Genomic DNA, 25,471 nt, shown 5'->3' with positions numbered 1-25,471 from the left:
TTCAATCATCAGGTGAACACTAATGTCCACTGACATGTCCACTTCATTGCTCTCAGCTACTTTCAATGTGCAGATCAGTGCAGATGAAGGACAGGGAGCCTCTTCAGTCTATTGAGATGCACCTTCAGTCTGCTCTGGGCATTTCTACTATTGCTTTTGCTTTGAGGACATCTATTCATATAGCCCTTCACTTGCCAATGTTCTAAAATGCAACTCCGTGACAGATAACAGCCATTCAGACTGATGTGGTTGAGGCCAGTAATTCTGGTGTTGCATTTCTCATCCTACATTATAGGACCACAATAAGCAATTTCATATTTGAGGGCCTTTGCCAATTGAAATGTAGTAACTTATCAGACCACAAGATGGCATTAAATGACAGCTGTTTTACCCACAGACTATAAACCACATACTGCATTTAGGATGAATAAATATGTAATAAAGAACTTTATTTCTCCAGAGGGAAATTCATTTGTGGTGCCAGAGACGAGCACATAAAAATAATTTGAAAATTGAAGGTACAGTCCTTGTGACACTTCTGTAGGGCCTGGCTCTTGGGTTAGGACAGAGGGTATGCCGTGGCCCGGTGAGCCGCTCTGGAGGGCGGGGTGGGCAGCCAGCAGCAGGCCAGTGAGGACCTCCAGGCAGAAGGACAGCCAGGCCCAGGGACCAGCTCGAATGAGGTGCTGACCACCTGGGCCAGACGCTCAGCCCCCACCAGACTCTCGGTCTCTGCCAGTGCCTGCTCGGAGTTGCTGATGTACAGGCTGACACCGGAGAGGGTCAGGACACCTGAGGAAACACACACCATAAATAAACACACACACCAGCTGGGAGTAATTGATGTAGCTGGGGCTCACTTTGAAGCGTGTCAGCAACACCAGCTGGGAGTAGTTGATGCTCACTTTGAAGCTTTTCAGCAACACCAGCTGGGAGTAAGTTGACTGAGAACACATTCTCATTTACAGTAACAACCTGGGGAATAGTTACAGGGGAGAGAAGATGAATGAGCCAATTGTAAATAAGTTCCATGGGATCTTTAGTAACCACGGAGTCATTTAACCCGTTGAACATCCCAGCCGAAAGACAGCGCCCTACACAGGGTAATGTCCCCAATCACTACCCTGGGGAATTGGGATATTTTTTTTAGACCAGAGGAAAGGGTGCCTCCTACTGGCCCTCCAACACCACTTCCAGCAGCATCTGGCCTCCCATCCAGGGACTGACCAGGACCAACCCTGCTTTGCTTCAGAAGCAAGCCAGCAGTGGGATGCAGGGTGGTATGCTGCTGACAACATGTCAGCAAGCTCTTTGTTAAGTGTTGCAGTGATTTCACTTGCTGTAGTAACATGTGTATAGTGTTGAGTCATTACTTAACTTCTCTAGGGTAGGGGGCAGCATTCGGAATTTTGGATGAAAAGCGTGCCCAAATTAAACTGCCTGCTACTCGGGCCCAGAAGATATGATATGCATATAATTGCTAGATTTGGATGGAAAACACTCTAAAGTCTCCAAGACTGGCGGCAGGGCAGCCTAGTGGTTAGAGCATTGGACTAGTAACCGAAAGGTTGCAAGTTCGAATCCCCGAGCTGACAAGGTACAAATCTGTCGTTCTGCCCCTGAACAGGCAGTTAACCCACTGTTCCTAGGCTGTCATTGAAAATAAGAATTTGTTCTTAACTGACTTGCCTAGTAAAATAAAGGTAAAATAAAAAATAAAACTGTTAAAATAGTGTCTGTGAGTATAACATAATCCATTCCGGGAGTAGGATTTTTTTTGGTTTTTGTAGTTTTCTATTCAATGCCATTACAGTATCCATTGACTTAGGAATCAAATTGCAGTTCCTATGCCTTCCACTAGATGTCAACAGTCTTTAGAAATTGTTTCAGGCTTGTATTCTGAAAAAGGACAGTCTGAATGAGTGGACCCTGCCGTGTCACAGAGCTTCTTCATGCGCGCGACCGAGAGAGTGCCTTTCTTGTTTACCTTTTATATTGATGACGTTATTGTCCGGTTGAAATATTGTCGATTATTTAGGCTAAAAACAACCTGAGGATTGAATATAAACATCGTTTGACATGTTTCTGTGAACTTTACGGATACAATTTGGATTTTTTTGTCTGCCTGTTGTAACTGCGTTTGAGCCTGTGGATTACTGAAGAAAACGTGCAAACAAAACAGAGGTTTTTGGATATAGAGACTTTATCGAACAAAAGGAACATTTATTGAGTAAATGAATGTCTTCTGAGTGCAACCATATGAAGATCATCAAAGGTAAGTGATTAATTTAATCTCTATTTCTGACTTGTGCAACTCTTCTACTTGGCTGGTTACTGTTTGAAACTATTTGTAATGTCTGCTGGGCGATGTTCTCAAATAATCTTAAAGTATGCTTTCGCCGTAAAGCATTTTAAAAATCTGACACCGTGGTTGGATTCACAAGAAGTTAATATTTAAACCTATTTCAAATGCTTGTATGTTTTCTGAATTTTTATAATGAGTATTTCTGTATTTGAATTTGGCGCTCTGCAGTCTCACTGGATGTTGGCCAGGTGGGACGCTCCACATACCCTAGTGAGGTTAAAGCCAGAGGCATGTCATTAGTAAAGATTGAAAAAAGTAAGGGGCCTAGACAGCTGCCCTGTGGAATTCCTGATTCTACCCTCTGTGTTCTGTTAGACAGGTAACTCTTTATCCATAATATAGCAGGGGGGTGTAAAGCCATAACACATTTTTTTTCCATCAGCAGACTATGATCGATATTGTCAAAAGCAGCACTGAAGTCTAACAAAAAAGCTCCCACAATCATACATTTCTCTAAGCCAATCATCAGTCAATTGTGTAAGTGAAGTGCTTGTTGATAGTCCTTCCCTATAAAGCCTACTGAAAGTCCGTTAGGATTTTATCTGGTCAAACACCATTTTTTTCCCAAAGGTTTACTAAGGGTTGGTAACAGACTGATTTGTCTGATATTTGAGCCATTAAGGGGGCTTTAATATTCTTGGGTATCAGCATTACTTTTTTCCCCCTCCAGGCCTGAGGGCACACACACACGTTCTATTAGGCTTAGATTGAAGACATGGCAAATAGGAGTGGCAATATTGTCCACTATTATCTTCAGTAATTTTCCATCCAAGTTGTCAGACCCCGGTGGCCTGTCATTGTTGATAGACAACAATACTTTTTTCACCTCTTCCACAATGCTTGTCATTCATAATTCGATCAGTTATACTTAGATGTGTAGTGTCAGCATTTGTTGCTGGCATGTCATGCCTATGTTTGCTAATCTTGCCAATGAAAACATAATTCAAGTAATTGTCAATATCAGTGGGTTTTGTGATGAATGAGCTATTTATTCAATGAATGATGGAGCTGAGTTTGTCTTTTTACCATTTTACATTTAAAGCTTTTTACTATTGGTATTTTGGTATTTGTATTTTATTAGGATCCCCATTAGCTGTTGCAAAAGCAGCAGCTACTCTTCCTGGGGTCCACACAAAACATCAAACATAATACAGAATGACATAATACAGAACATCAATAGACAAGAACAGCTCAAAGACAAAAGTACATAAAAAAATGCAAAGGCACACGTAGCCTACATATCAATGTATACACACAACTATCTAGGTCAAATAGGGGAGAGGCGTTGTGCTGCGAGTTGTTGCTTTATCTGTTTGTTGAAACCAGATTTGCTGTTTATTTTAGCAATATGAGATGGAAGGAAGTTCCATGCAATTATAGCTCTATATAATACTGTGCGTTTTCTTGAATTTGTTCTGGATTTGGGGACTGACACCCCTGGTGTCATGTCTGCTGGGATTGGTGTGTGAATTGACAATGCAAACTATTTGGGATTAACAACACATTAATGTTTCTTATTAAAAGAAGAAGTTATGCAGTCAGACTCTCCTCAACTCTTAGCCTAGAGAGACTGGCATGCATAGTATTTATATCAGCCCTCTGATTACTATCATTCTTTATGTCAATTATCTTTGTTTCATAGTATAGTTTCTTATTTGAATTCTTATGATTTCTCAATTTGCAATAAATTTGCCAATCGGTTGTGAGGCCAGACTTATTTGCCATTCCTTTTTCTCATCCCTATCAACCATAACATTTTGTCAATTCCTCATCAATCCATGGGAATTTAACAGTTTTTACAGTCATTGCATTAATGGGTGCATGCTGGAATAAGCAATTTCATAAATGTGTCAAGTGCAGCATCTGGCTGCTCCTCATTACACACCACAGACCAGCAAATATTTAAATCAACAACACAGGAATCACCACAACACCTCTTGTATGACCTCCTATACACTATATTAGGCCCAGCCTTTAGAACTTTTCTTGAGTGGGCAGCATAATGAAAGCCAGTCAATATTGAAATCACCCACAAAATATACCTCTGTTGATATCACATACATTATCAAGCATTTCACACGTTATCCAGATACTGACCGTTAGTACTTGGTGGTCTATAGCAGCTTCCCACCAGAATGGACTTTAGGTGAGGCAGATGAACCTGTAGCCATATTACTTCAACAGTATTTAAAGAGATCCTCTCTAGAGATCCTCTCTAATCTGTACAGGAATGTGGTCTTGAATATAAACAGCAACAGCTCCACCATTGCCATTTCTGTATTTTCTGTAGATGTTATAATCAGTACAGGAGCATCATAGCAAAAACTGAGACTGGCCAATATCTTCTACCCACAGACCATCAGGCTGGTAAATAGCCACCACTAGTCAGCTATTCGCTCCTCCCTCCCCCCACTACTCCCCCTATGGATATTCCCCCCCGCACCCTCAACGGTCACTACCTTACCTGCTGCTCCCCCTATGGACATTCCCCCCCGCACCATCAACGGTCACTACCTTACCTGCTGCTCCCCCTATGAACATTCCCCCCCGCACCCTCAATGGTCACTACCTTACCTGCTTCTCCCCTTATGGACATTCCCCCCCACACCATCAACGGTCAAACCTTACCTGCTGCTCCCCCTATGGATATTCTCTCCCCGCAACATCAACCGTCAAACCTTACCTGCTGCTCTCCCTATGGATATTCCCCCCCCGCACCATCAACGGTCAAACCTTACCTGCTGCTCCCCCTATGGACATTCCCCCCCGCACCATCAACGGTCAAACCTTACCTGCTGCTCCCCCTATGGACATTCCCCCCCCCGCCCATCAACCGTCAAACCTTACCGGCTGCTCCCCCTATGGACATTCCCCCCCGCACCATCAACGGTCACTACCTTACCTGCTGCTCCCCCTATGGACATTCCCCCCCGCACCATCAACGGTCAAACCTTACCTGCTTCTCCCCCTATGGACATTCCCCCCCCGCACCATCAACGGTCAAACATTACCTGCTGCTCCCCCTATGGACATTTACCCCCCCCCCCCGCACCATCAACAGTCAAACCTTACCTGCTGCTCCCCCTATGGACATTCCCCCCCTGCACCATCAACGGTCAAACCTTACCTGCTGCTCCCCCTATGGACATTCCCCCCCGCACCATCAACGGTCAAACCTTACCTGCTGCTCCCCCTATGGACATTCCCCCCCGCACCATCAACGGTCAAACCTTACCTGCTGCTCCCCCTATGGACATTCCCCCCCCCCGCACCATCAACGGTCAAACCTTACCTACTGCTCCCCCTATGGACATTCCCCCCCCCCCCCCCCCCCGCACCATCAACGGTCAAACCTTACCTGCTGCTCCCCCTATGGACATCCCCCCCCCCCCCCGCACCATCAACGGTCAAACCTTACCTGCTGCTCCCCCTATGGACATTCCCCCCCGCACCATCAACGGTCAAACCTTACCTGCTGCTCCCCCTATGGACATTCCCCCCCCGCACCATCAATGGTCAAACCTTACCTGCTGCTCCCCCTATGGACATTCCCCCCCGCACCATCAACAGTCAAACCTTACCTGCTGCTCCCCCTATGGATATTCTCTCTCTTGCTGCCCTCCGTAACAGACCTTTACTCTGCCCCCCACTCCAACAACATTCATCACTGTTGCAGTTCTTAATATGTATATTACTTTATTAAGATGTTGTTTTATTGGACTTGGTCCCCACACCCCCCTCAATGGTCATGCTGCTCCCCCTATGGTCATTACCCCACCCCCTCAATCAATCAATACAATTTATTTATAGAGCCCTTTTACAACAGCAGTTGTCACAAAGTGCTTATACAGAAACTGAGCCTAAAACCCCAAACAGCAAGCAATGCAGATGTAGAGGCATAGTGGATAGGAACAACTCCCTGGAAAGGTAGGAACCTAGGAAGAAACCTGGAGAGGAACCAGGCTCTAAGGGGTGGTCAGTCCTCTTCTGGCTATGTCAGGTGAAGATTATAAGAGTACACAGATCTTAAGGCCAGATTGTTCTTCAGGATATCCATAGAAGACCAGCAGGGTCAACTAATAATCACAGTGGTTGTAGAGTCAAATCAAATCAAATGTATTTATATAGCCTTTTGTACATCAGCTGATATCTCAAAGTGCTGTACAGAAACCCAGCCTAAAACCCCAAACAGCAAGCAATGCAGGTGTTGAAGCACGTTGACTAGGAAAAACTCCCTAGAAAGGCCAAAAACCTAGAGAGGAACCAGACTATGAGGGGTGGCCAGTCCTCATCTGGCTGTGCCGGGTGGAGATTATAATAGAACATGGCCAAGATGTTCAAATGTTCATAAATGACAAGCATGGTCAAATAATAGGTCTGGGACAGGTAGCACATCCGGTGAACAGGTCAGGATTCCATAGCCGCAAGCAGAACAGTTGAAACTGGAGCAGCAGCACGGCCAGGTGGACTGGGGACAACAAGGAGTCATCATGCCAGGTAGTCCTGAGGCATGGTCCTACGGTAGAGGGCGATTTTGATTTGAGATCAGCACCTCGGGAGTTAATGTCAGTTGGCTTTTCATAGCTGAGCATTCAGAGGTCGAGACAGCATGCGTGGGGGAGGATCCAGTGAACAGGTCAAGATTCCACGGCCGCAGGCAGAACAGCAGAAACTGGGTCAGCAGCACGACTAGGTGGACTAGGGACCGCGAGGGGTCATCAGGCCAGGTAGTCCTGAGGTATGGTCAACAGTCTTTACTCTGCCTACACCCCAAAGGACAGTACTTTATTAATTACTGCTACAGTTATGTGTATAGTGCCATAGTTTCTATAGTTTTGTTTATTATTTCACTAGTCCTGCATGTTGGAGCTCGAAGCCTAAGGTTTCACTGTACCCTGCAATCACAACTGCAACCCTGTACATATGACTATTAAACACTGAATCTGACACACACTAACAGTAAGGCATTGCTAATATACCAAATGTGCACACAAGGAGTTAGAGAGGGAGATGAAACATTCTGGTTCACATAAGCACAAAGTATGTACACGCTCTTATGCCGTACACCTGGCTTGGAGAGCACTTTACAGGATCCCCTCAATGAAGGATAAAGATGCCACAGCCACTTAGACAGCATCTTACACATAAAAGCTTAGGCTCAAAAAACACAGCCAGGGAAAGAGGAGCCTTTTGATGTTGCATTGTGTTTAATCTTTAATGGACTCTAGGCAGACTAGACATGAATACAACAGCAAAACTATAAAACCCACATATCAGAATGAGAGAATGGGAGAAAGAAGACGTAGACTGACGCAGGCACCATCGGATGACATCAAAGTTTAAGAGCTCTCAGAGTCCCATTATGTTGCCATGGACAAACTGGTCTTTGGTTCCGGCTGAGAGGCCTAGGCAAAGTCAATAAACTAGAACATTTTTGTATCTGGCTCCCTGCACCAAGCAGCCCAAATCACCACATATTGCTGGCAGGGGGGCTAGGTGGGGGTTGTTTTTCTTTATCCCTATATCACCCAAGGGTGTCATGAGCAGAGAGACAGGAGGAGTGGAAGGGGTGTGTGCGTGTAATTACACAGATGGTTTATTCACACAGGACTGAAATATTAAAGTGATCAGAATTACTACCCAAGAGGAGAAATACCCAGACAGCACCACAGGGAATACAATCAACTGCTTATCAGCCTGTCCAATGATTGGTGGAGATGATTTTGGGCTGAGATGTTAGAGACAACGATGTTCGTTAGCAGAAATGAAAAGCGATATGAAGCGAGCGAGAGAGAAAACAGAAAAGCGATATGAAGCGGGCGAGAGAAGACAGAAGCGCGAAATGAAGCGAGCGAGAGAGAAGACAGAAGAGCGATATGAAGCGAGCGAGAGAGAAGACAGAAGAGCGATATGAAGCGAGCGAGAGAGAAGACAGAAGAGCGATATGAAGCGAGCGAGAGAGAAGACAGAAAAGCGATATGAAGCGAGCGAGAGAAGACAGAAAAGCGATATGAAGCGAGCGAGAGAGAAGACAGAAGAGTGATATAAAGCATGCGAGAGAGAAGACAGAAAAGCGATATAAAGCGAGAGAGAGAAGACTGAAAAGCGATATGAAGCGAGCGAGAGAAGACAGAAAAGCAATACAAACGTGCGAGAAGACAGAAAAGCAATACAAACGTGCGAGAAGACAGAAGAGCGAAATGAAGCGAGAGAAGGATGAGAGAAGGCACCACACAATAGTGTAACACGGAGAGTGACCACAGCTGAGAAAGAAAGACACATGGCACAAAGACAAACCAAATTCACAGAGGTAGAAAGTCAAATCAAATTCCAGCCTTGATCCCATTTCCCACTTTGCCATGTGCTGTTGATTAGGGCTAAAGGCATGAAGATTTTCGTTAACTCTGTTCTCTTGCATTACATGGCTTTCTTTATCAGGGTTATTCCAGGCCTGACTGTGAGGGTCACAGGGCGAGAAGGGCAGCAGTAGGGAGGGACACGTCATAGAGTTAGAATTAGTAGAATCTAGAATGTCTGGTCCACTAATTCTAAGGCGACGCACATTGGTCAGGAGCTGAGCATTAGACGGGCTGTAGCCGCTGCATTGGTCACTCTTAATTGGATAAAAACAGTACACAACACTCTACCTCAAGTCACTATTCTTTTAAAGATAAGGAATCCTTGTAATACAGTCCATCAACAATGAATAGGACATTTTCCAGAGTGATGTCCAATTCATTTATGTTCAACTCAGGTTGCATTTACACAGGCAGCTCAATCTGATCTTTTGCCCGATGACTGGTCAAAGATCAGATCTGATTGGCCAAAAGATCAGATTTGGTTGGTCAAAAAAACAATTAGTGGTAAAAGTGAAGGTCTTTACAACTCCAGCTCCAAGTACCTCTCCATAAAGATAATAAACAATGTACTGTGTCATCATCCATCTATCTCCATACCCTCATCTCTCCCTCTCCACACCCTCACCTCTCCATCTCTTTCTCCATACCCTCATCTCTCTCCATCTCTGTCCATATCCTCCTCTCCATCTCTCTCTCCATATCCTCATTTCTCCATCAATCTCTCCATACCTTCATCTCTCCATTTCTCTCTCTTCATACCGTCCTCTCTATCTCAATACCCTCACTCCCTATTACCCTCATCTCTCTCCATACCCTGATCTCTCCATCTCTCATCACTCCATTTCTCTCACTCCCTCCATACCCTGATCTCTCCATCTCGCTCTTCATCCACTCATCTCTACATATCTCTCGCCATCCCCTCAACTCTCCATGTTTTGGGACACTGTAAAGTCCATGGAGAATAAGAACACCTCCTCCCAGCTGCTCACTGCACTGAGGCTAGGAAACACTGTCACCACCGATAAATAAATCCACGATAATCGAGAATTTCATTAAGCATTTCTCTACGGCTGGACAATGCTTTCCATCTGGCTACCCCAACAGCTCTGCACACCCGCAGCAACTCGCCCAAGCACTCCGCCCCCCACACTTCTCCTTCACCCAAGTCGAGACAGCTGATGTTCTGAAAGAGTTGCAAAATCTGGACCCCTACAAATCAGCTGGGCTAGACAATCTGGACCCTCTCTTTCTAAAATTATTCGCCGCCATTGTTGCAACCCCTATTACAAGTCTGTTCAACTTCTCTTTCGTATCATCCAGAACTCCAGAACTCTGGCAGTCTCTATGGGGGTGCCACAGGGTTCAATTCTCGGGCCGACTCTTTTCTCTGTATATATCAATGTCACTCTTGCTGCTGGTGATTCTCTGATCCACCTCTACGCAGACGACACCATTCTGTATACTTCTGGCCCTTCTTTGGACACTGTGTTAACAAACCTCCAAACAAGCTTCAATGCCATACAACACTCCTTCTGTGGCCTCCAACTTCTCTTAAATGCTAGTAAAACTAAATGCATGCTCTTCAACCGATCCCTGCCTGCCATCACTACTCTGGACGGTTCTGACTTAGAATATGTGGACTATAAATACCTAGGAGTCTGGCAAGACTATAAACTCTCCTTCCAGACTCACATAAGCATCTCCAATCCAAAATTAAATCTAGAATTGGCTTCCTATTTCGCAACAAAGCCTCCTTCACTCATGCTGCCAAACATACCCTCGTAAAACTGACTATCCTACCGATCCTTGACTTCGGCGATGTCATTTACAAAATAGCCTCCAACACTCTCCTCAGCAACTTGGATGCAGTCTATCACAGTGTTCGTATAATTTAATTATTCCAATATGTTTTCATTAATTGAATTCACTTAGTCTATTTTATGAGAATTTGTAAGATTCTTATTTGCATAAAATAGACAGAGACCAGTCTTATCAAAAATAGATAATAGTATTTATTCTCGGAGGTCGCTGCCATGTAACCATGAACAACAGTTTATATACAAAATATGACGTCACAGGTCATAAAATATTTTCTCCCAACAGTTCAAAAGTTCATTCGAGATAACTTCAGAAGATTTTTCATCCATCACCCTTCAGCAGACAGTTCCAGCTAATGGAAAACCTAAGAAAACACACAATGTCTTATCTAAACATTCCAGTGCTAAGTTGAGTCGGTTCAACCATAGGTTAATTACCCTTTCTGCTTACTTAAAAAAAACACTTCCAATCTTCTCCAACCTGGCTGGAATGGTATTTATTTAATTACCCTGTTTCAGGCTCCACAATCCCTCACTTATGAATTCATATTGTTAATCAGATATAATAAAACAGAGTATAAATTTACTTAGTTACAGTTCTATTTGAAAGGGGGATATTGTTTAGTCATTTATTCATAAAATTCCTAACACACAGTGCCATCCATTTTGTCACCAAAGCCCCATATACCTCACACCACTGCGACCTGTATGCTCTCGTTGACTGGTCCTCGCTACATATTCGTCACCAACCCACTGGCTCCAGGTCATCTAAAACTCTGCCTTATCTCAGCTCACCATAGCAACACCCACCCGTAGCACGCGCTCCAGCAGGAATATTTCACTGGTCAGTCCCAAAGCCAATACCTCCTTTGGCCGCCTTTCCTTCCAGTTCTTTGCTGCCAATGACTGGAACGAATTGCAAAAATCACTAAAGTTGGAGACTTATCTCTCTCTCACTAACTTTAAGCATCAGCTGTCAGAGCAGCTTACCGATCGCTGCAGCTGTACACAGCCCATCTGTAAATAGCCCATCCAACCAACTACCTCATCCCCATATTTATGTTTGTTTTTCTGCACACCAGCATTTTTTTTTCTCTGCACACCACTTTTGCACACCAGTATTTCTACTTGCACTTCTGCACATCTATCACTCCAGTGTTAATTGCTAAACTGTAATTACTTTGCCACTATGGCCTATTTATTGCCTTACCTCATTTGCACACACTGTACACTGATTTTATATTGTGTTATTGACTGTACATGTGTTTATCCCATGTGTAGCTCTGTTGTTGTTGTTTATGTCTCACTGTCACACTTGGCCAGGTCGCAGTTGTAAATGAGAACTTGTTCTCAACTGGCCTACCTGGTTAAATAAAGGTGAAATAAAATAAAATCTCATCTCTCCAACTCTGTCTATGTACCCTCATCTCTCAATTCTCTATCTCTTGCTCCCTCTCTCACCGGGGTTACTGAAGTTGGCCTACAAGGGGAGACTGGAGTTGGGCTATTGGAGGAAGTGGGGGACAGGAGTTGGGCTATTGGAGGAAGTGGGGGACAGGAGTTGGGCTGTTGGGCTATTGAGGTACTGGAGGAGTTGGGCTACCGCAGGTACTGGAGTTGGGCTACTGGAGTGGGGCTACCGGGGGTAGTGAGGGACTGGAGGGGGGTACTGGAGGGGGGCTACCATGGGGTAGTGAGGGACTGGAGTGGGGTACTGGAGGGGGGCTACCGGGGGTAGTGGGGGACTGGAGTGAGGTATTGGAGGGGGGCTACCGGGGGTAGTGAGGGACTGGAGTGGGGCTACCGGGGGTAGTGGGGGACTGGAGTTGGGCTGTTGGGAGTAGTGGAGGACTGGAGTTGGTTAACGCTGCTTTAAAAGGCTATATGGATGGTAGTATGCTGCATAGGAGTGAATTTTGGACTTGGGCCTGTAGGTGTTAGGTAGCCTTCCCCTTATCCCATATCTACTTGTGTGCCATAATGTCAACTTCTTGTCATGCCAAACATGACAATGAGTAACAAGGAGTTGGCTTGGCAGAACTAAGACTTGGTGTTTGGGCCCTAAGACCGAGAGATAATGATGATGATGGAGGCCACACTTACTGCAGAAGAAGAGATAGGAGACGGTGCTAGTGAGGAGGGCGGGGCCCCAGGGCAGGGAACTGATCAAGCCACATATTCCTCCAAACAGTAGAAGGACCAGGCTAAGAGGGAGGAAGACCACACTCACACTGTGCATGTCTGGTGAAACAGACACACAACATTCCAACTATAGGAGCATACTTGACACACAGATAGAGGTTTCATCAATAACATAATCTATTCAAAATGTCCAAAATAACAATAGCTGTTAGTGTTTTATTTTACAATGGTTAAGGTGATAATGGACAGGTAAACTCACTCAACATGCGCATCGCAGGTTCAGAGAAGCTGGAGGAGTTAAATGTGAAACACCTTTTGACCTGGAAAGATGGATAATTCATTATTCCGTTTTCATTGTGACCATAAAACTGTCTTGCTACAGGAAAGATGTCGGATAACAAATAGGCCTAGCCTACCTTATACTATATAGTCATCCATCTAAGCAAGGCATTGGTTTCAAATGACAAAATACACACGCATCGGTATACACATACCTTCTAAATTAACCATAGTCTGGAATTGGAATCCAAAACCTCTGTATTGGTCTGGTTGGTTCTGTTCACCTTAATAATGTACTCCCAGTCGCTGCCGCCTGGAACGCAAAACTGAGCATACCGAAGATGCCCGCAGTGATCACCAGAGAACAGCCTGATAGATGTAAGGTATTTGCTCCGAGAAAAAAACACGTACGCCGCTATTCAACTCCCCACGGATATAAGGACAGGTAACGCCCTATTTCTACACTATTTATGTTGTTGACTAGAGGGGTGAATGCCAGTAAAAGGCTAAAGTAATTCAGATTATAGTGAAGTTAGTAGTAAAATATCACAACTAATCAAAATCTCCGCTGTGAATCTTTATTCCCATTTCTCCAGGAAGACACTCTTTTACGGTGTATCTTGTTCACCGCTCAAGAGCTTTAACAACGTTACGAGGATGAGGCGTGAAGCAGAATTGACCACTACCGTTGAGGAATAACATTTCCAAGCAGCGGCAGAGTACATAGCAGGTGGGTCCTCTTATTTTATGGGTTCCAGGCGCACAAGTGTCTCTCCCTTTTGTGGGATTTTGTGTTTTACATTATAGCCATTACCATGTATATGATTAAATATTATCTGATGTTGGTTGTGTGAGGTATCTGCATTTGTGCACTGGAGCATCATGAGATTAAACAACTGCTTGCTACTTGCCTGTTTGTGTGGGTGACAAGAACTGAGTAACATGGTGTGACCTGCATGTTGCAAAACTGTAGATAACAACCCAGCAGATGCTTTGTCCTTGTGTTTGTATGTAAAAATATTGAGCACATGGTGTGACTTGCTGTATCTTACAAAGTTGTGATAGGGAGGGGTGGTCATCACGAGGTTTAACTGAGATGGAAAAATACTGAGCAACACAATAGCAGGAACTGAGCAACTGTTATAACTAGGCTGCGATACCAGAACAGTAAGAATCTATACATCGACAGAGGGAGGACTCCAAGAAGCGCCAAGAGGTGGGGACCCGTCTGAGCACCCTCAATAGGCCGAGCAAGTTTAAACCACGCCCAGCCTCTACTGTGATGGACATAGTTCCAACCCATCTGTTGGCCTATCACAGTAGAGGCTGGGCGTGGTTTAAACTTGCTCGGCCTATTGAGGGTGCTCAGACGGGTCCCCGCCTCTTGGCGCTTCTTGGAGTCCTCCCTCTGTCGATGTATAGATTCTTACTGTTCTGGTATCGCAGCCTAGTTATAACAGTTGCTCAGTTCCTGCTATTGTGTTGCTCAGTATTTTTCCATCTCAGTTAAACCTCGTGATGACCACCCCTCCCTATCACAACTTTGTAAGATACCACGCCCAGCCTCTACTGTGATAGGCCAACAGATGGGTTGGAACTATGTCCATCACAGTATAAGAACACTGTTTACATACATCCTGTCAGTTCTCTGTTCTGCCCTGTGTGGTATTACAGTGAGCCCGTATATACGAAAGTTGCATTTGCCATTTATTACGTAGCTAATAAAAACATAGTATACAATCGGTGACTCATTGTTATATTTATCCTGATACCAGATTCGAATTTACGCAACTCTAACACTTTACACATGGCCATTATGGTCAACTGGTGTCAAACAAATATTACTGCGACCTACGATGTGTAGGGTGTTTGCCTTTCATGCCAGCAACCCGGGCTAGCTTCCCTACCCCACCATTCACCCAGCTGCAACTGGTGGGGTAGGGAAGCTAGCCCGGGTTGCTGGCATGAAAGGCAAACACCCTACATCGTAGGTCGCTGTAATATTTGTTTGACACCAGTTGTCCATAATGGCCATGTGTAAAGTGTTAGAGTATGCTAGCAGGTTTACCAGTAGATTATCACATACCCAGTTTATATGTTCAATCAAATTAACACAATACATGACAAATAGATCACAAGAGTCAAATTGGGAAATAAAATATTTATTGGTAAAAACACTTAGCTAATGCGGACAGACAGAATATGTACATTAGGCTACTGCACTAGCAATGATTACTCCAGAGCAGAACATTTATAAAGTACTCAAACAGGTCCCTCCACATCACTCTTCATCCATGGCAGTCTTGATGATCTCACCTCTTCTGCTTTTTGCCGCCTCCTCAAACTTAGTGATGGCCTCATTGCAATACTTTTTCTGTGATAAGAAAATAGAAGCCATTTCAATCTGGCATATTCAGAATTTTCCACACACACATATCTTAGAGATACAGTATGCCTATATTTTCCACTTAGAGAGGCCTGTATTTATAGGACACATTTGATCACCTGATGGATTGTCAGCACTAGTAGAGACCTGGGATGGAGTGTTTGATCTGCAGCAAAACCAGGCTTAATGTACTCCTATTAGTTTTAATACATAACACTGTATCAAAAGGTTGGTCGGTCCTCATTAAAGTCCTGGAGATCCTTTCATTACTCCCCTTTTGTTTACAAAGCTCTATTATACAAGCTTCTGACTTACCAAACTTTGTTGTTAAAGTATAAAAAAGTGATACCAAACCTGTTCACTTAGTTTAATGCTCCACCTTTTTGGAATCAATTACAAAATTCACTACATTTGGATTCCCTGGTACCACTAGGGCAGTTTAAAACCAAGATGAGAAATGAGTTCACAGGTGTGCAATTGTTTTGATTGACTTTAATAAATATTTATGATGTCTGTGATGTTCTAATGTAATGCATTTCTTATTGTATCTTGTAGTTCTCTTTTATTTTAGGTCCTCTGGGCACCATTAAAAAGGAAACCCTGGTCTCAATTGTGATCCCCTGATTAAATAAAAGTTTATAAAATATGTAATTGTTGATATTCTTGTTCTACCCATATACAGTAAATCACACAATAGGAGGAGCACTAAACCTACTTAGTTATCAATATTGGCAATAGGTATAATTGTTACGGGGATTTCCAAAGACCTAGCTCAACATAGAATGTGGAATGTCAACTTACAATGTGGAATTTCTGCTTCTCTTTCTGGAGTTTGAGGAACTCTTCCACAGTCAGGTCATTCACACTCTTCTTCAGGGAGATGAAGTTGCAGCTGGGTGAATGAGACTTATGCTCCTTCCTGAAACAAGAGTCATGCCATGATGAGGAGAAAACGCTAGCAAGGGATCAATAGAAACAACAAAATTGTATCCTATTTCTAGTTTAGCAATTGAGGAGGAACAGCCAGATCTGAGCTTGAACTAGCCTCAGCTCCCAGTCTTCACTCACTGGGCAGAGGCTAGACATTCACTACCCATAGCCTGATTCATTATCTGGTGATAGCTAGGCGGTAGTGTGTCCAGATTTCTAGCACCTGAAACATGCAAAGATGTAAATACATGCATGCATCAGGTGATATTTTGTCTAAAATAAAGAAACTACTAGACAACCAGTAGAGTTCAAATTTGATTTTTAATCAACATTGTCTCGCAGAGGTCCTAAAAAAGGACCCTTTTCAAATTATTGTATTGCTATATCTCAGATGGTATGTTAGTGTTACCGAGTGATCACCGGCTGATGAATCAGGCATTAACAAGCAACCTTGTAGTTACACACAGACCTCTTCAGAGTATGTAGCTAGCTATCCCAAGAATGTATGCTTAATGAGCATAGTCTGGCCTGCCATTACTCCTTAAGGTCAGGGTTCAAGGACCTTGTGTTATTTTCAGAGGTAAACTGGCTCTGGCAGACATTTTTAGCAATGTGCAATGAGTTGAATTTATTTAACATGGATGCTTATTATGGTAACAGAAAAATAATGCAGTGTTTAATGACAACTGTTTTTAAGAACCGGTATTGCTGAAAGACCAATAAACTAAACTGCAATACGGTTCTAGAAACATACAACCCTTCACTTTCATATGAAAATAATTTAAAATGTAAAATATACACTTTCTGTTTTAACTGTCCTTATCACAGTTGTAGCAATAGATAATGATAGAGGCCTCTAGTGACCAAAAGGTCGTTTTAACATGGGCAGCGTCATTGGGGTCTTGCACCATTTTAATGTAGTCCTTCGGTTCCACACAAGTGTTAGGTGCACGCTAGATGGCTAATTAGTAAAGGCGGTCACCTCTTTCTTCCGCCTGGGGTCTGAAAGCGCTGCGATAGACATATGGCCCTGTGGAAACGCTAACCCTAAAAGGTGCATAGTAATTTAACCGTTTATTTTCTGAAAATAACCTCTCACTGATATGAACGATAACTACGTTCCTTATGTTTTTTTCAGACCGAAAAGTAGCGTCTATGCATGTTGTAGTAACTAGCTTAAACACTTACCATGCGAGCCTACTAAATAGCAATAAAATACACAATTAACCAATATAGGCTTCTTTAGCCATGATCATTGTCTTACAACTCACTCTGGGTCATCATCTGGCTCCCAGCCCTCCAATTCTTTGAGACAGAAGAAGCACTTGGCTATGTCCGGGCTGTTCTCTGTTGGTGTGTGGATGAATCCAGCTTTGGCCATCTGGAATGCACAGCAACAAACTAACTTAATCGTGGTAACGTTTTCGCTAGTAGATTAGACCAGAGTGAAACAATTGCATACGCATAATTTAGTGTAACCTAACTGGGAAAAGTGAATCACCAAATAATGGACAACTTTGTGTAGTTAGCTAGCTACTACGTGCATTTCTGAAAGTCATGGCCGAGCTAGCAAACGTTAGCCAGTTTGTTTCGTTAACTTACGTTCTCTGGAGTGCACGCGCAGCCCTCTTCGAACGGCCACCCCACGTATGTATTCAATCTGGTTTCATAAAAGTACATTTTCGTATGGTCTTCACTAAAGGGATCCATAACGCGTTCAACTAATAGTTTAAAATAGCTAGCAAAAAAACTCACAATAGCAACACCCGAAGCAAACGAAAATGTTTTTGAAATTTCGGCGGACGTTTGCATGCGATGTTTTGATTGGTGGGTGGCTAGTAGCGTCATGACATTATACGTCGGTCTTGGTGCTTGGATAATGTAGTTTTGGATAGCTGATTTGTCAGAAACAACGTTCGCTTTTTTTGCATCCGTCAATAACTGGCTGATGCATTTCAAGCAAGCTACAGCGCCGAAACTACCTCCAGATAGTTATTATGGGCATAACTTTGTAGCAAATAAATTACTTGAAAGCGTCGTACTATTTACCGATTATTCCTTGGTTCTGGCCAGTTATTATTACAGCTAACAGCGATGTGCTGTTCAGACTTTGGCTGAGTTCGATGTCTTTCGACGGATGCAGCTACTATAGTGATCTGGGCTGGAGCAGATGTGTTGATTTGTACTGGGCGCGACGAGCTGTATGTCTTCAACACACAAGAACTGAAACTGACGGTAGGCTGAATCTCAAACATTACACTTCGCCCACTTCAATTTACTAAAGGTGATGAAACGACAAGGAACTGATTATTAATGAACGCTGTTTACACACGGGTGAATAGCAGGTGAACTGATTATGATAAACACAGACGAATAGGTAATACAATTAACGTATTATTTATTAACACTGACACGAGTAGCAGCAGGTAAACATGACAAGGAACTGAGTATTGATGAACACTGAGGTGAACAGCAGGTGAATGGAGTATTGATGAACACTGAGGTGAACAGCAGGTGAACTGAGTATTAATGAAAACTGAAGTTGTAGTAAGGGTTTGAACCTGGCTGTCAGCTGTATGTGATATTCTTAATGGACAAGAAACACTCCTCTGGTTGGTTCTTGTCTGTGTTATTCTATGCTGTCCTTCAGTTCCTTAGTCCAGTGGATCATTTGGTGCGGAGTGAGGACAAGCAGTGTGTCTGTGCTGTCTGTGAGAGTGATGGGGTGTACTGTGTCGATCTACCAACTCTGCACCCCAGGTATGAACCTCTTCATTTGAACTACTCAGACTGACCATGCAAAAATTAAATGTATATTTGATAAACCTCTCCCCCTTGTTATCTCTCCTTAGGTCTCCCACTCCCCCAGCTGACCAGTCCCCTGGCCCTGCTCTATTCAAAATGTTGTCTAATTCGCTGGCAGCCAGATACAAGGGTGTGTGTTCTCTGATTGAGGTGGAGGGTCCGTCTCCCTGCGAGATGCAGTCTGGGTGTTCACTTTCTATAACGCTGCTGACCAACGGAAACTGACTGGAGTTTAGTCTACCTGTCATTACTGTTGGTCACCATGATGACTCAGAAGAAAATGACAGCGCAGGAGTGGTCATGCAACCTGTGTTGGCTTGCGTTTACAGCAGTGATACACCAACATCTTCAACAACAACAACCACCATTTTCATCATTATCATCATCCTCACCTGGCGTTGGCCATTTTCTCCTGGAGCCTCTCCTCTTCAAGCTCCTCTTCGGCGTCGAAGCTGCCCTCATCAACTCCCCTATGATCCTTTGCAGCCTGCTTAATGGGCGTCTCTGCTCCCTCCGGGATGACCAGGCCTCCGTGTCAGAGTACTACACAGCCCAGAGCAGCCAATCACTTTTATTGTAACCTTAGCCAGAACAAATGGTGGTCCACAGTGTTTGGTATCAGTGGGCGACGGGGCAGGGTGGTGCTGGTTAGGACCTATGAGGAGAGGCCGTATGGGAGGAGTAAGGTAGCAAGCTTCAGGTAGGGGTGTGTGTCGCGGCATGTGGTGTGTGTGTTTGTGCGCAGGCAGGAAAGGCCTGTACAATAGCACCGGCTCAGATACTCTAGCCCTGGATCTCCCAGGGGAGCGAGAGGCAGCTCCAAGCCCATGAGAGAGACTGATGGTAGGCCACTGTGAGAGGCAAGACCAGGGTCAGGCCATGGATAGACCCAGAGAGTATGCTGTCCTGTCAGCCTGAATGTCTGCATGGTCATCATCCTGGCTGGGCCCCTCACACAACGCCTCAGGTTGTGTGTGTGTGTTACAGGCACAGTGCAGCTGGTGGCGTTGTCTCTCAGAGGGAGGCTCCAGCTGTTGAGGTAACTGTAGGGGACACCAGTTTGAAGGAGGTTAAGGAGGCCGTGGAGGTGCAGTGTGTGGACTACACATCAGCGGACTTGCCCTCCACAATCACAAGACCTCAACCCAATTGTGATGAGTTGGACTGCAGAGTGAAGGAAACGCAGCCAACAAGTGCTCAGCATATGTGAGAACTCCTTCAAGACTGTTGGAAAAGCATTCCAGGTGAAGCTGGTTGAGAGAATGCCAAGAGTGCAAAGCTGTCATCAAGGCAAAGGGTGGCTACTTTGAAGAATCTCAAATATATTTTGATTTGATTAATGCTTTTTTGGTTACTACATGATTCCATGTGTTATTTCATAGTTTTGCGGTCTTCACTATTATTCTACAATATAGAAAATAGTAAAAATAAAGAAAAATCCTGGAATGAGTAGGTGTGTCCAAAATTTGGTTGCAATTTCTATTCCAAGAAAAACTAAAAACCCTCTGGGTTTCCATTAGGATGGAATGGGAAAATACGGTGATGTACAACGTGACGGTTGGTTGTACAGTACTGGGCTATTTAGCTGTGGTTGCCGCCAGTTGTTTTTTAAATTTAACCTTTATTTAACTTGGCAAGTCAGGTAAGAACAAATTCTTATTTACAATGAAGGCCTACCCCGGCCAAACCCAGATCGCGCTGGGCCAACTGTGCACAGCCCTATGGCACTCCCAATCCCGGTTGGATGTGATACAGCCTGAATTCGAACCAGGGACTGTAGTAAAGCCTCTTGTACCGAGATGCAGTGCCTTAGACCATCCCACATACACTCCTCATCCATAACTTCTTCATTCTCTGACACTGGTACCATCCCACATACACTCCTCATCCATAACATCCTCATTCTCTGACACTGGTACCATCCCACATACACTCCTCATCCATAACATCCTCATTATCTGACACTGGTACCATCCCGCATACACTCCTCATCCATAACATCCTCATTATCTGACACTGGTACCATCCCACATACACTCCTCATCCATAACATCCTCATTCTCTGACACTGGTACCATCCCACCTACTCCTCATCCATAACATCCTCATTCTCTGACACTGGTACCATCCCACATACGCTCCTCATTATCTGACACTGGTACCATCCCACATACGCTCCTCATCCATAACATCCTCATTCTCTGACACTGGTACCATCCCACATACGCTCCCCATCCATAACATCCTCATTCTCTGACACCGGTACCATCCCACAATCGCTCCTCATCCATAACATCCTCATTCTCTGACACCGGTACCACCCCATATACGCTCCTCATCCATAACATCCTCATTCTCTGACACTGGTACCATCCCACATACACTCCTCATCCATAACATCCTCATTCTCTGACACTGGTACCATCCCATATACGCTCCTCATCCATAACATCCTAATTCTCTGACACTGGTACCATCCCACATACACTCCTCATCCATAACATCCTCATTCTCTGACACTGGTACCATCCCATATACGCTCCTCATCCATAACATCCTCATTCTCTGACACTGGTATCATCTCACATATGCTCCTCATCTTCATCCCCAATACACTCTCCAACATCTCTCCTGTGAAGGAGAAATTAATGATTATTTGTCTCCCTCTGCTGTTTTTGTACCCCAACAGCATTTATTTCTGTTAATGTTGAATGGTCAAGTCATGTTTGCAAATGTGTACATACTAAGTGCTGTTGTATATTTTACATGTGTTTTGTGTGCATTTATAATGTAGCCTACCTGTAAAATTGAAACAATTCATTTGAATATCGTCACTTCACTGACAACACATTATCCACACACGAAACATATATTTGACACAGAGAGATAATTTGTATCATTTTTTCAAAACGTTTCAGAAAGAGTAAATAAAGAAATATTACAAAGGAATTAAGCAAATGTTGTAGATTGCTAGCACTATACTCTTTCTAGATGTAGTCCTGTAACAAGACTGTGTAGTCTTGTAACAAGACCGTGTAGTCTTGTTACAGCTGACGAGTTACTGCAAGGTTGGTTTGCAGGGGAAACCCTGTATTAATCTCAAATGACACCCATCACACTCCTATTTCACATATAGAGGCCTATAACTTATGACCCAGCCATTAACCCATGTGTCTGTGGTCTGAAGTAGTTCTGCTGCCCTACGTTGGGAATAGGTGACATTTGAGATGCAGCCGCCAATCATGCTTGCTAATGTGAGTATCCTTTGACAGCACTATGATGATAAGGAAGCTATCCGCTAACAATGACTCGGCTACGATGAGTTGATGACTTTCTGAGTTCATTATTACACATGGGGGTTAGGGTTGTGACTGGAGAGGGGATTAGGGTTGAAGCTAGGGTAATATTGAGGACAGACTGTTGACAGACTCACGTAGCAAAGGATGGTATCGTAGCATCTGTCAACACAAGGAACTTCATTTTTGGTTTGCTGATTTTTCTGTCACTGATCATTTGGACAAATCACTATTTCACTGGTGTTTGCATCTTTCTCATGTCGGAAGGGGATGGGACATGTGGCCCGTGCTTTGGCTGAGAGTTCCTCTTTAGAGGGGTGTAGACTTCACTAGTCTGGTTAGTATCTTATCTCATGCATCTTCCCCAGATCCTTATCCAGCATCTGACGCAATTATTTTAGTTCTGGGTTTCAGAGATTCAGGCTAGGGTTAGGGTTGCAGCTGAAGCTAGGGTTAGGGTTGCAGCTGGAGCTCTGGTTAGGGTTTCAGCTCAAGCTAGGGTTAGGGTTGCAGTTGGAGCTAGGGTTAGGGTTGAGTCTGGAGCTAGGGTTAGGGCTGAGTCTGGAGCTAGGGTTAGGGTTGCAGCTGGAGCTAGGGTTAGGGTTGAGACTGGAGCTAGGGTTAGGGTTGCAGTTGGAGCTAGGGTTAGGGTTGAGTCTGGAGCTAAGGTTAGGGTTGCAGCGGAAGATGAAGCTAGGGTTAGGGTTGAAGCTAGGGTTAGGGTTAGGGTTGCAGCTGGAGCTCGGGTTAGGGTTGCAGCTGGAGCTCGGGTAAGGGTTGCAGCTGGAGCTAGGGTTAGGGTTGCAGCTGGAGCTCGGGTTAGGGTTGCAGCTGGAGCTCGGGTAAGGGTTGCAGCTGGAGCTAGGGTTAAGGTTGCAGCTGGAGCTAGGGTTAGGGTTGCAGCTGAAGCTAGGGTTAGGGATGCAGTTGGAGCTAGGGTTAGGGTTACAGTTGGAGCTAGGGCTAGGGTTGAGTGTGGAGCTAGGGCTAGGGTTGAGTATGGAGCTAGGGTTGGGGTTGCAACTGGAACTAGGGTTAGGGTTGCAGCTGAAGCTCGAGTTGGGGTTGCAATTGGAGGTAGGGTTGGGGTTGCAGCTGAAGCTAGAGTTGGGGTTGCAATTGGAGCTAGGGTTAGGGTTGCAGCTGAATTTAGAGTTGGGGTTGCAGCTGGAGCTAAAGTTGGGGTTGAGGCTGGAGCTAGGGTTAGGGTTGAGTCTGCAGCTAGGGTTAGGGATGAGTCTGGAGCTAGGGTTAGGGTTGCAGCTGGAGCTAGGGTTAGGGTTGCAGATGGAGCTAGGGTTTGGGTTTCAGCTGTAGCTAGGGTTAGGGTTGCAGCTGAAGCTAGGGTTAGGGTTGCAGTTGGAGATAGGGCTAGGGTTAGGGTTGTGTCTGGAGCTAGGGTTAGGGTTGCAGCTGGAGCTCGGGTTAGGGTTGCAGCTGGAGCTCGGGTTAGGGTTGAAGCTGAAGCTTGGGTTAGGGTTGCAGTTGGAGCTAGGGTTAGGGTTGAGTCTGGAGCTAGGGTTAGGGTTTCAGCGGAAGCTGAAGCTCGGGTTAGGGTTGCAGCTGGAGTTTGGGTTAGGGTTGCAGCTGGAGCTAGGGTTAGGGTTGCAGCTGAAGCTAGGGTTAGGGATGCAGTTGGAGCTAGGGTTAGGGTTACAGTTGGAGCTAGGGCTAGGGTTGAGTGTGGAGCTAGGGCTAGGGTTGAGTATGGAGCTAGAGTTGGGGTTGCAACTGGAGCTTGGGTTAGGGTTGCAGCTGAAGCTAGAGTTGGGGTTGCAATTGGAGCTAGGGTTGGGGTTGCAGCTGAATCTAGAGTTGGGGTTGCAATTGGAGCTAGGGTTAGGGTTGCAGCTGAATTTAGAGTTGGGGTTGCAGCTGGAGCTAGAGTTGGGGTTGCAGCTGGAGCTAGGGTTAGGGTTGAGTCTGGAGCTAGGGTTAGGGCTGAGTCTGGAGCTAGGGTTAGGGTTGCAGCTGGAGCTAGGGTTAGGGTTGAGACTGGAGCTAGGGTTAGGGTTGCAGCTGGAGCTCGGGTTAGGGTTGAAGCTGGAGCTCGGGTTAGGGTTGAAGCTGAAGCTAGGGTTAGGGTTGCAGTTGGAGCTAGGGTTAGGGTTGAGTCTGGAGCTAGGGTTAGGGTTGAGTCTGGAGCTAGGGTTAGGGTTGAGCTAGGGTTAGGGTTGCAGCGGAAGCTGAAGCTAGGGTTAGGGTTGAGACTGGAGCTAGGGTTAGGGTTGCAGCTGGAGCTCAGGCTAGGGTTGAAGCTGAAGCTAGGGTTAGGGTTGCAGTTGGAGCTAGGGTTAGGGTTGAGTCTGGAGCTAAGGTTAGGGTTGCAGCGGAAGATGAAGCTAGGGTTAGGGTTGAGACTGGAGCTAGGGTTAGGGTTGCAGCTGGAGCTCGGGTTAGGGTTGCAGCTGGAGCTAGGGTTAGGGTTGCAGCTGGAGCTCGGGTTAGGGTTGCAGCTGGAGCTCGGGTAAGGGTTGCAGCTGGAGGTAGGGTTAAGGTTCCAGCTGGAGCTAGGGTTAGGGTTGCAGCTGAAGCTAGGGTTAGGGATGCAGTTGGAGCTAGGGTTAGGGTTACAGTTGGAGCTAGGGCTAGGGTTGAGTGTGGAGCTAGGGCTAGGGTTGAGTATGGAGCTAGGGTTGGGGTTGCAACTGGAACTAGGGTTAGGGTTGCAGCTGAAGCTCGAGTTGGGGTTGCAATTGGAGCTAGGGTTGGGGTTGCAGCTGAAGCTAGAGTTGGGGTTGCAATTGGAGCTAGGGTTAGGGTTGCAGCTGAATTTAGAGTTGGGGTTGCAGCTGGAGCTAAAGTTGGGGTTGAGGCTGGAGCTAGGGTTAGGGATGAGTCTGGAGCTAGGGTTAGGGTTGCAGCTGGAGCTAGGGTTAGGGTTGCAGCTGGAGCTAGGGTTAGGGTTGCAGATGGAGCTAGGGTTTGGGTTGCAGCTGTAGCTAGGGTTAGGGTTGCAGCTGAAGCTAGGGTTAGGGTTGCAGTTGGAGATAGGGCTAGGGTTGTGTCTGGAGCTAGGGTTAGGGTTGCAGCGGAAGCTGAAGCTAGGGTTAGGGTTGAGACTGGAGCTAGGATTAGGGTTGAGACTGGAG

General features: G+C 45.1%; 2 protein-coding genes and 1 long non-coding RNA gene across 3 annotated transcripts; 1 reads left to right on the top strand and 2 right to left on the bottom strand.

Moving 5' to 3' along the window:
- Positions 1-432: 432 nt before the first annotated feature.
- On the bottom strand, positions 433-13,662 carry LOC109900060 (transmembrane protein 235-like). The gene is made up of 4 exons (XM_031835263.1): positions 13,178-13,662; positions 12,943-13,003; positions 12,645-12,782; positions 433-792 (listed from the first exon to the last, which is right to left on the bottom strand). The coding sequence occupies exons 2-4, from the start codon at positions 12,953-12,955 to the stop codon at positions 560-562; spliced, it is 384 nt and encodes a 127-aa protein (XP_031691123.1). The 5' UTR covers positions 12,956-13,003; positions 13,178-13,662; the 3' UTR covers positions 433-559.
- A 1,446-nt stretch (positions 13,663-15,108) lies between these two features.
- Positions 15,109-18,522, bottom strand: birc5a (baculoviral IAP repeat containing 5a). The gene is made up of 4 exons (XM_020495775.2): positions 17,881-18,522; positions 17,550-17,659; positions 16,150-16,267; positions 15,109-15,336 (listed from the first exon to the last, which is right to left on the bottom strand). Exons 1-4 carry the CDS (start codon positions 18,124-18,126, stop codon positions 15,244-15,246), a joined length of 567 nt encoding a protein of 188 aa, XP_020351364.1. The 5' UTR covers positions 18,127-18,522; the 3' UTR covers positions 15,109-15,243.
- On the top strand, positions 18,198-22,032 carry LOC116376164 (uncharacterized). The gene is made up of 3 exons (XR_004211556.1): positions 18,198-18,513; positions 18,929-19,038; positions 19,131-22,032. It is a non-coding gene; the product is annotated as an uncharacterized LOC116376164 (long non-coding RNA).
- Positions 22,033-25,471: the final 3,439 nt, after the last annotated feature.

This window comes from Oncorhynchus kisutch, linkage group LG11, assembly GCF_002021735.2.
Source record: "Oncorhynchus kisutch isolate 150728-3 linkage group LG11, Okis_V2, whole genome shotgun sequence".
In the NCBI taxonomy this organism is placed as follows: Eukaryota; Metazoa; Chordata; class Actinopteri; order Salmoniformes; family Salmonidae; genus Oncorhynchus; species Oncorhynchus kisutch.
Note: the sequence above shows the minus strand (reverse complement) of the source record. Positions and strands in the feature narration are given on the sequence as shown.